General features: G+C 42.0%; 1 protein-coding gene across 1 annotated transcript; it reads right to left on the reverse strand.

Annotated features, from left to right (window-relative positions):
* Positions 1-1,422: 1,422 nt before the first annotated feature.
* On the reverse strand, positions 1,423-8,490 carry LOC135469062 (calpain-5-like). The gene is made up of 12 exons (XM_064747582.1): positions 8,338-8,490; positions 7,995-8,126; positions 7,561-7,763; positions 6,654-6,843; positions 5,971-6,161; positions 5,551-5,628; positions 5,214-5,394; positions 4,674-4,793; positions 3,732-3,928; positions 2,869-2,981; positions 2,516-2,652; positions 1,423-2,283 (listed from the first exon to the last, which is right to left on the reverse strand). The coding sequence occupies exons 1-12, from the start codon at positions 8,488-8,490 to the stop codon at positions 2,101-2,103; spliced, it is 1,878 nt and encodes a 625-aa protein (XP_064603652.1). The 3' UTR covers positions 1,423-2,100.
* Positions 8,491-11,444: the final 2,954 nt, after the last annotated feature.

Raw genomic sequence — 11,444 nt, forward strand, 5'->3', positions numbered from 1 at the left:
TGATACAAGTGATCCATGGACATTGTATAAATACAAGTGATCCATGTACATTGTATAAAGACAATTGATCCATGGACATCGTTTACATACAAGTAATCCATGTACATTGTATACATACAAGTGATCCATTCACATCGTATAAATACAAGTGATCCATGGACATCGTTTAAATACAAGTGATCCATGCACATCGTATAAATACAAGTGATCCATGTACATTGTATACATACAAGTGATCCATTCACATCGTATACAGACAATTGATCCGTGGACATCATTTAAATACAAGTGATCCGTGGACATTGTATAAAGAGTGAACCAAAATTATTTCATGAAATGTTGAGATTATTTTGTATATCTAATCAAAGAAGCATTTTTATTTGCCCTGTAAACCTTCTCATATATCGCATTTACTTGGCGACATTTTTTCTTAATATTTGCAAGTTTTCTACATTTTTAGTACGTGAATAGATGTTGTATTGCCATTGTATGAGAAGTGAGGTGTATAAAATATTTTGTATTATTCCGCTTTAATTTGCATACATGCACATAATGGTCTGAGAAATGAAAAAACAAAAGCATCATACTGATGTGTTTTGCTGAATACTGGACAGAAACCAGTCATTGGGTATTTTCATTACTATAAATAATCAACAAACTTTTGCCCCAAATTTCTTTCCAACCAGGTGAAAGATAATGAACCATCATATTAATTTTAATTGCAATGCTGAGGTTTACATCATATGAGACTGGTGGATCACATGGGTGGTTATGCTGTGTACCTAGACTATTCATTTAGCTGACCTCGTGACTAATAATGTGATGGTGTGCCGCATGTCGCAGGGGAACTTTGTCCTAGTAGAACAGTGCAGAAATGCCAGAAACGACAAATAAACTGTATATGTAGGACTGTGAGCAGAAGTCTGTCTAGATTTAAATCATGGTGAATTCACAAATTTGGTTATTTATGTTATGGGTGTTCTATACAACTGCAGTGAAGAGCTCTTCAGGTACACCATGTCGGAAGGTTTTATGGGAAACCGCAGTAAACCACCTCTCTTCACCAGGTACTGTCAGGCAACGTTCTGACTTAAAGTCGCCGCCAACCCAGCGAGAGTAAGATGAGAGCCTTCGACCTCACTGGCCATTGGTTAATCGGCTTATTGAAGTCAGATCTAGTAGCCTCTACTTGTAAGGTTTTCTGTGTCTGAAGAAAAACCCAGAGCACGTCCAGTGTTCGTCCAGTTGAATTCTGGCATACATATTTTGGGAAGTTTAGGCGTGGGTTTCGCTCGACTGTGTAGCGAAACGACGGTTCAGGTGCTACCAGGTAGGTTATCAGGCGGATCAGAAGTGAGTGGTGCGTCAGATCTAGTTGGCGTCATACATGTACCACGCAATTGGAACTTGTCATAATGAATCTCAAAGTTTTATTCTTTACATCAGTTCTGAAATTATCACAGTTTGGCTTTCAATTCCATCGTCATATATGTACATGTAGGGGTAAAATATAACATTCTTATGTCCAATGCCAACTTCTGGCAAGTCCAAGACGTGTGTAAAATACGCCGACGATTTGCCCAGAAAACTTAGTCAACCCACTTACTGTGGAATTGTCTAGGGTCAGGTCTTTATGGTCATAACAAATGTTTTTGTATACTCTTGTCTTTCACTTAACTATGGTGTCTACTTTTAGAGGTTGGGTACAAAAGCCAGTCGATCTCCTTTTAGAGATTGGGTATAAAAGCCAGTCGATCCTTGGTCGACAAAAGGTTGTCTAGTTTTGAACATGATTCGGGAACGTTTCAGCTCTAATTGTTTCTGGCAGTATTTGAATGTTTCGCCCTGTATTGTGCAGTTGGGTCCATTTATGAAATGAGGCCATTCCTCCCAGGCACCATTCCTCCCAGGCACCATTCCATGGGTTTTCAGGAATTGTTTGTTCCGTTAAGCCGTCAATATCACCATACATTCGAGTATCTATGTTTGCAGTGCGTGAGGTTCAGTGAGTGTTGTTAGCGACGCGGCGTGGTGGCATGTAACATTTATATCACAGTCCTTTGTTATCTCCCTTTACAGAGAGAACGTATAGATCAGCCTTTACAGGTATGTAAGGTCGTGGCTGGATTTCACTTCCACGAAGAGTTGACCATCTTGCTGGACGTCTTTTTCCTTCTTTCGGCCGAAGAGTTTGTAGGTTTTCTCCACCCCATCTTCTGTCCCGTGGTCATCCACACAAGCCTCTCCAATGAAGTCGTCCACAACAGCGTTGTGGTTCCAAATCTGAAACATTGAATTTTACTGTTGTAAAGACGTGGACATTAACTGTGCAACTAAAGGCATGTATGTAGTACATGTAAAAGGGTCACACATGTATAACTTTGCTTGCAAAAAAGAAAACTTGGTTGCCAAGTGGTGAAGTAACCCTATACTGAGCTGCTCAAACTGGTGAATCAAGAATGCATATTACAGGAGAAAGACGTTTGTCAGATCATTCAAATATTTAAATACCCACCTCCACACTAATAGGTAGTTCTGGTTTCTTGCGGTAGAAGATACACTTGAAGTTCCATTCAGGGTTCTGAGTGTGCTTGTCGGGTGTAGATTTCAACTTCTCTCCCTCACACCGAATGATCACCCGAGGGTCCAGAGCTGGACACGTGGAAGGAAATAGTTCCGCATACGTTATATCAGGAGATATATGTGAGGAAAGCATGCACAAGTATATGCGGCATCTCTAAGGTTGACGATGATGTACTTACGTTATTGGTCAGCTTGGACATTTACACGGTTTTGAGCTGAATTGTAGTAGTTGGCTAGACAAATCATTTTCTGAAACCTTGAAATAGAGTGTATGGTTACACTTACTTCCTTTCTCTTGTGGGTTTTTGATTCCCTCTGCCTTCCTTACGTTCAGGAACGTGGCCATGGCGTGTGGCTTGGAACAACAGTTCGATGCAGGACATTCCAGAGTTAGCTCTCTGTACAACATACAGTAATTATGAAATATCGCTACAGTCAACATCATACATGATTAATGCGATACTGTGAAGGAGAAAGTGTTCGCTGGAAGATCGTATTTAAAGCGACGCCTCGTCCATGCAATGCCGCATTCGAGCTTCAAAAAACGTGCTCTTAGTGCCTGCTACTCTCCTTATGCGGAGGACCGTAGCCGTATGTCTACTCAACTGGTAGGTTAGGACGGTCCGGTTTACAGAGACTAAGTGCCTGCCTACATCTTAAACGTTTATAACTGATTTACCGATGTCGCTAAGCATACAGCCAAGGCATTTATTTCTTTACAAGTATATCTTAGTATGATCTGTTTGACTAAACAAGCGGACCGACGGGAATTCCTATTTGACATTGTGGTAGAAGCGCAGACTATGGTTCCATTAAGGGTCATTGGTTCAAACTCCAATAGAGCATCCCCGTCACAAAAAGTAAGTTCATCTTAGTTAATTATTGCCGTAATGTGCCGTAGATTAGGCCCTGTTCGACTGAATGATACCGGCGGGGTGTCCATATAGGCACTCAATATTAAACCACACTGGTTTCTAATAAACATTTTCAGAAATATATAAGCTCGTGGCTTATGTAATCGATGTTGATGACCACTGTTTTGATGGTTTCTGAAGTATTTGCGTAATAACATGACCACCTGTAGCTTGTCTGGACATTTCCCCGAGAATTTCCAGATTATTTAGTGTGCTTCACTTGTGCAAACTTACTTGGCCCCAGCGCTAGCCCCCGTGAAGAGACGCAGCAGGAACTCTCCGTTTTGCCCCGGTTTGTCTGTGGTGGGGATGAGGACATAGCGACCCCTCTCCATCGTCACCATCTGGAACACACTCCGCGACTTACTGTACTCTGACGTAACGATTTTATCCCCAGGGATGTGCACTCTGTACCTCCGGTTCTCTTCCACCTGTCGACGACAAGTAAAGTATGTTTATATCACACGCGTAGTCTGAAAGAAATGAAGTTCTTTACGATGTTCTCACTACAGTAAGATTATATTTGACAAGCGACGTTCACGTGGTGCGTGTGTCGAGTCGACTCGTCGAATTCGACTAACTGAATAAAACAAGACATGGGCTATTTCATGTGATTGTAGCAATCAGCAAATCGCATCGGCTTATGAAACCGACTAATCCCATACTATCGACGAGTCATTGCGTCAAATCTCCCAACGTGGACGCGACTTTAGGCAGGGCTTCGAGAGAATCAGCAGCTTTTATCACAAATTGGCTGTATTTCGTGCATCTAGAAACCCCAAAGTATGAGAATAGTTTCCTCAACAATCGCGAAGACGCTACAGGACAATATCTGAGAAAGCCATTTCCACTTATAAGCTCTCCATTGATTAGACTATCACACACTGAAGGTCAAATAACTGGATAACGGTTTCCTCCCACCATAATGCTGGCCGCCATCGTATAAGTGAAATATTCTTGACTACGACGTAAAACACCAATCAAATAAATAAACAAATAAATCAAATGACTGGAACTATTTACACCCCGCTTTATTCCTGACTGTAATCTTGGTCTATGCAAGCAGGGTGTTTATTGCAAGATATACATGTAGTCAACTTGTATAATTTGGACAAACCGGAACAAATATGAATTTTCAATATACAAACTACTTTTATAATGAAGGAAATATCTGACCTTCATAATATTGAACCCGATTTCGAGAAGTTCCACTTCAAACTGTCGGTCCTGGCGAATGTCGTTCTGCTCTAGGCACACCATGACATGGTCAGTCGGTGACGTCACATCGAACACGTACTGGGGAGGTAAACAACAATGCGGGATACTGAAGGAAAATGGGTGGTGTGGGGCCTAAGACGGAGACAGGCGAAAGAAAGTAACCATGCAGTCTAAGAAACCAAGGAGAATGAGAAATGTACATCGCTATAATGTTCAATTGATCTTTATGAAAGTTTTCTTAAAGGCTGCATTGGCAAATAAACATCACACAAAATAAGTCGTGACCCGGCTAATACGATGAAAATTTTAGAGAAAATTCTTCGATCTCCTTGGTGTTCAGATATAAGTGGACACGAGTTGACTACACTTAGACAGCAGATGACTTTAAACTTCATCCAGTCCACGTTTGATATGAAGAAGACTGTCTTTACTTGAAATTGTGAGCTAGTTAGCATTATCAGGAAGTGATGATGGTTGGAAGTCAGGTGTTTCACTCACCTGTGGGTTGCTGAGGAACGTGGCGGAGTGTTTCTCCGATCCACCATTTCGCCCATTCTGAGCCCAGCGGCCGTGAAGAAGAGCCTCGCTATAGGTTTTCTTCATACTGAAGAAAGACGTGTTCACAAAATGGCAAATATCCACGTTGGTGAAATTGGAGATAAAGTCTGAGAAAGACATCCTGTGGAATAAAGGAAACACTGATCTGAACGCCGATGTCACTACTGGAGTCCCAACGTTTCTGTGCCAAAAGACAGAGATTAATATATGTAAAGAATGCACAGCTTTTGCTTTATGAATACCTAGGAAGTTATTGGAGCTTGGTAGGCCTATTTACCAGAATTCGGCTTCTTGCTGAAATCGGAGTCCAAGTTTGTCCCTTTCGTTAGGATTCATTGAGTTCCACTCCTTTGATCTGATTGCAGAGAAGACGTAAAACATGTCACATCATATATGGTATTTCATTTCGGTGATATTTCACTGGTCGAGACTGCTAAAGTATCCTGATCACTTGCGTAATTACACGTTGATGACTACTATAGTCTAAGAATGAACCACAGATGAACAATATACTCTGTATCGTCCGACATTCGAGTACCACTCGTTAATGGGCGTTCAAAGTCGACAGTCGCAATTAAGACCCATTTCCAAAACAACTTGAAATATCCGTTTGCAAAGGAACATATGATAATATAATAGCTAGCAATAGGTAAAAGAGAAGTTGTGTATAGACATGTGTCCAGTGCAGAGCACTCACCCTGAAGACCATGCCCCTGTCCACACGTCCGTGCCCCAGGGGTTGTGTAATCTGACCATGTTCAGTTCGGACGCCCCCACCGCACCTTGCATGGCCTTGGCTACTTTGATGGATTTGGCGGCAGTGACGACATACCCGTGACCATTGATCAAACCGTGGGACGTCGGCTGACCAATCATGTTGGCAGGGCCCTATAAGACATAAGGTAAAGAGATTCGTATGCAGTGTAACAATGAGAGATCGAACAGCGATTTATACACGCCGGACATGATATAATAACTTCCAAGTGTAGTTACACGGAACATGAGATAAAGCTTCTGCAGTCTCCATTGTATACAAATGATGTACATCAGAGAAATTAGCAGGCCTGTAGTGATAACTGAAAAAGCCACAGATTGCGTACATGTGTCAATCACCATGAATTGCCATGGGAAAGATATACATATACAGGTGTGTGTAAGACATGGGGATATTAACTCGTCAGAAATATACACGCAACACTGAGCAGGTCAGAATTGGGCCTTCAAGAAGCACCTGATCAGCAGATTAAAAACAAACCATAATAAGCCATTCGATCATTGTGACGTTTGATGCCTCAGGATCTGAGCGCAGGGAAAGCCTCACTCATGTTAAGAACATGTTATGCTTGTACACACAGTACACGAGTGCACGAATGAACGGACCTGGATGTGACACGTGACCATGGCACTGGAATCCTTGGCAGCACAGAGTTTGCTGAACAGGTTTGTCTTCTCATTCTCGTCCGCGAAGTCATGTTTGTCCAGGCAGAGAGACTGTGGAACCCCGCCGGTGAAGTCCACCATGGCATCAGCCACGCGACCAGTTCTCAAAGATTCATAATCACCATACAATCTGCCGGATAAGAAAGGGACAGGATCAACATCAAACACGTGTGGTCAACTGTGGTCAACTCAGGACAGACATACGCACTCTTTACATTGTGGTCAACTTAGGACAGACATACGCACTCTTTACATTGTGGTCAACTTAGGACAGACATACGCACTCTTTACATTGTGATAACCTGCGGACAGATATACTCATTCTTTACATTGTGGTTATGTTCGGAAAGACTTACGCACTCTTTACATTGTGGTTAACTTCGGACAGATATACGCACTCTTTACACTGTGGTCAACGTCGTAGAGATATCTGTATTTTTTGTACCTAGTTAGTCGTTTGGTCGTTCTGGATGTATACCAAGCAAACTACTCTTCTTCTAGTCCTTATTCATGTCTAATGAAGGTTGATTCTATTTTTGTATTTTGATGCCGTCGAAGTTTTGCCGTTTCTGTCATGTCTGAAAACTCATTTTGAACACGGAGTGATCAGGTATAAGGGCTTAATTGTCGAACGAAAACAGTAATTATAAAATATAAAAGTGCTCACACCAAACCAGTAATTATAAACTATAATAGTTCTCACACGAAAGCAGTAATTATAAACTATAATAGTTCTCACACGAAAGCAGTAATTATAAACTATAAAAGTTCTCACACGAAAGCAGTTAATATAAAATATGAAAGTTCTCACACCAAAACAGTAATTATAAAATATAAAACCTCTCACTTGGCATATGCTTTTTCCAGAAGAGCACTCCAGAATTCGTTTCTGGACTTTGACTGACAGAAAATCAATTTCCCATCTTTAGTAGGCAATCGATCATCGACAACGACTTCCAGCCATTCCCCAAACCTCCAAAACTGGAAGTGAAATATGCCGGCGTAGACGTTCTTCTCATCCCATTCTTGATCCTTGGCTCCTGGCAACACCTGACAGCAACAACAGTCGCGCTATTACTTAGACATAGGTCTATACATTCACAAGCGCGCCTCAGCTAAATGTTTTCACAAAAAGGTTTGTATTTGATACATTGACTAGATAACAGTCAGCTGATGGCGTTATGTCTGTCAACAAACCACAACATGAGAAATTATTCCACCGTCACAAGTATATGCACATGCTTAGTTTTACTTCATTATACTATAGTAGTCCCTTCGTACCTTCTGAAGAAGTTTTGGCTCCTGTGCTAGAGTCGTGCAGGCGGTGACAAACCAGCAGTTGCCAAGCTCACCCTCCCGGATATCATCACAGCTGACGCCTTCAACAATCAGCTTGGGTGCCTTACAGATTTCCTGGAACAACCATAGTGGCAATAAGTGGTTTCGGGGCAAGCACTGCTTGTATGGGATCCATAGAACTCAAGTCAATTGTTAGTTACTATTGCTGACGGAGTGTAAAAACATCTTTTCTGTTGAGCAGCATTTAAAACATTTCTTCACGTTAAATCAAGCAATTGAACTTATTGGGAAACCACAAATAAACACTATCTTGGCACAGTTCTACCTTTGGTCGCTTCCACTCGATATCCTTATCAACCTGACTGAAGAAGATAGACTTGTTGCTGGCCGGAAACTCCGGGTCCTCAAACAGAATGCCTTTCTTCGTGCAGTCGGCCTTCAATGAACTGTACTTCTGGTTCCGAAATCGCCGAGACATTCTCACAGTTTACTGACAAAACAGAAATAGTAAAGGTGATATGAGCTACAAATCGCCGAGACATTCTCACAGCTGATTGACAAAACAGAAATAATAAAGGTCATATGAGCTACAAATCGTTGAGACATTCTCACAGCTTACTGACCAAAACAGAAACAGTGAACGTCACATCGTGACGACATTCTTGGTATCTCAAGCGTCATCATAGACATCACTTAGTCCCTAAATGACGGTGAAAACTTACTAACATATGTGCAAACTTCACTGAAACCAGGTGTATCAGGTATAAAATGTGTAGTTTACAATGGGCTGTAGCGTGTTCCGAACCATACGTGTGTATTTTGGCCGACACCCTTGACTTTAATGAAGCAAGCTTTCACTGAAGTTAACATCTGACACAGCTCCCAGAAAACATTCAGCCAATGTTTGTCTGATACCGATGATTGGTGTGCGTCGTTTACCTGGTAGTCGGTGTTAACAGAGCGAAGTCTCCCGGTGCTAGCAGCAGCCGAGATCTGTACTGACACCTGATCCATCATATCATGTACACTTTCACCACACAGGTGTAATTAGGGCGTGTTGTCGAGTGTCTCTTGTGCGGAAATGGACACCAGTGCTATCAGCACAGTTTGGTTTCAAAGACGGTGTCATATTACATTTTGTCTTGTATCTAACCATCATCGGCCAATCGTGGACGTAGCACTGGGCTGTGCTTAGTAAGTAAGCTATATAAGTCAGCTTCAATAGTTAGTCAGGGATGTAGTCCTAAGCTGTGTTAAGCCATATAAGTCAGCTTCATGAGCTAGTCAGAAATGTAGCCCTAAGCTGTGTTAAGCCATATAAGTCAGTTTCAATAGTTAGTCAGGGATGTCGTCCTAAGCTGTGTTAAGCCATATAAGTCAGCTTCATGAGCTAGTCAGAAATGTAGCCCTAAGCTGTGTTAAGCCATATAAGTCAGTTTCAATAGTTAGTCAGGGATGTAGTCCTAAGCTGTGTTAAACCATATAAGTCAGCTTCATGAGCTAGTCAGGAATGTAGCCCTATGCTGTGTTAAGCCATATAAGTCAGCTTCAATAGTTAGTCAGGGATGTAGTCCTAAGCTGTGTTAAGCCATATAAGTCAGCTTCATGAGCTAGTCAGAAATGTAGCCCTAAGCTGTGTTAAGCCATATAAGTCAGTTTCAATAGTTAATCAGGGATGTCGTCTTAAGCTGTGTTAAGCCATATAAGTCAGCTTCATGAGCTAGTCAGAAATGTAGCCCTAAGCTGTGTTAAGCCATATAAGTCAGTTTCAATAGTTAGTCAGGGATGTCGTCCTAAGCTGTGTTTAAGCCATATAAGTCAGCTTCATGAGCTAGTCAGAAATGTAGCCCTAAGCTGTGTTAAGCCATATAAGTCAGTTTCAATAGTTAGTCAGGGATGTCGTCCTAAGCTGTGTTAAGCCATATAAGTCAGCTTCATAAACTAGTCAGGAATGTAGCCCTAAGCTGTGTTAAACTATATGAGTCAGTTTCAATAGTTAGTCAGGCACATAGTCCTAAGCTGTGTTAAGCCATATAAGTCAGCTTCATGAGCTAGTCCTGAACTGTGCTAAGCTATATAAGTTAACTTCATGAGCTAGTCATGACCCTAGTCCTAAGCTGTGCTACGCCATATAAGTCAGCTTCGTAATCTAATCATGAACGTACTCCGAGTTCAGATAGGCTATGTAAATCAGACTGATCGGCTGAAGTCATGAAGTCTTAATTTAAGCAGACTATACCAGCCATCCATATGAGCTAGTCATGATCGTAGTTCTGAGACAGTTTCGTGTATCAGAATGGGGCAGTGGGCATGCAGTGCTCTCCAATGACGGTGTCACTAACACAGATTAAGAAATACCGGCGGTCGCTTTGAGTTCAAGTCCAGCTCATGCTGGCTTCCTCTCTGTCCGTACCTGGGAAGGTCTGCCAGCAACCTGCAGATAGTCGTGGGTTTCCCCCGGGTTCTGCCTGGTTTGCTCCCACCATAATGCTGGCGGCCGTTGTATAAGGGAAATATTGTTGAATACGGTGTCAAACACAAATCAAATAAATAAATAAATAAGAAATACCGGATTCACAGGTTGGTGTAAAAATTCAGGAGCTAATGGGAAAGCGCTGAAGCAAGTATGGTAACTAGTAGCCTTTTCACATAAATGTACAGGCCTATTTCGATCGCATTCCCTCAAAGGGCTGTCTCTCGTGTACCAGTACATGGATGTATACGTACATATATTCCTTGCCGTTCGCCAACAAATGCTGTTTCTCGAAGAATAGATGCCCTTGACACTTACCTTCAGGATTAGTCGTCTAATTGTGGTAGAATTCCATTAGATAACCTGTCACAGTGATGTATGGTGTACGCCTACCGTTTGTCTTGTACACAGAAGAAGCTATACAAGAAGGTCTTGATGACGACGGTGCGATATGTCCATGTAACTACCCAGGCAGTTCAGTGTGTTAGCGGGTAACCTAGTTCAGCCGTGAATGACGCTCTGTCACTAGTGGCAATTCCACATGTTAATGACAACGAATCAATCGGTGCCAGTGGAACATCATGACGATTCCATGTACAGGTGTGTAGCCACTGCCCTAGGCTGGCCAGAAAATATCATTCCATATAAACAGGCTCTCCAGTAACAACAGAATTATCGCGAAAGTTTGGTCATATCCAGGGTCCTACCCTAATCCATTAACTCCGCACTACCAAATTAATCCGCTTATTTCAATACGCAGATATTTCACCAAACAACCCTCGTGTCCAGGCAATCAGCGACTCGGACCTTTCGTTATTACACTCATATTTGTAAAGCACTTGATTTGCTACAAACGCCTTGGTCAGAACAGTCGTGCACCAGAGAGCCGGTAGATTTGTGAAGTACCAGGTAATTTATACCCTGTAGAATGCCTCACCAAGGTACTGATCACAAAAGTA

Source organism: Liolophura sinensis, chromosome 6 (assembly GCF_032854445.1).
Source record: "Liolophura sinensis isolate JHLJ2023 chromosome 6, CUHK_Ljap_v2, whole genome shotgun sequence".
Taxonomy (NCBI): domain Eukaryota; kingdom Metazoa; phylum Mollusca; class Polyplacophora; order Chitonida; family Chitonidae; genus Liolophura; species Liolophura sinensis.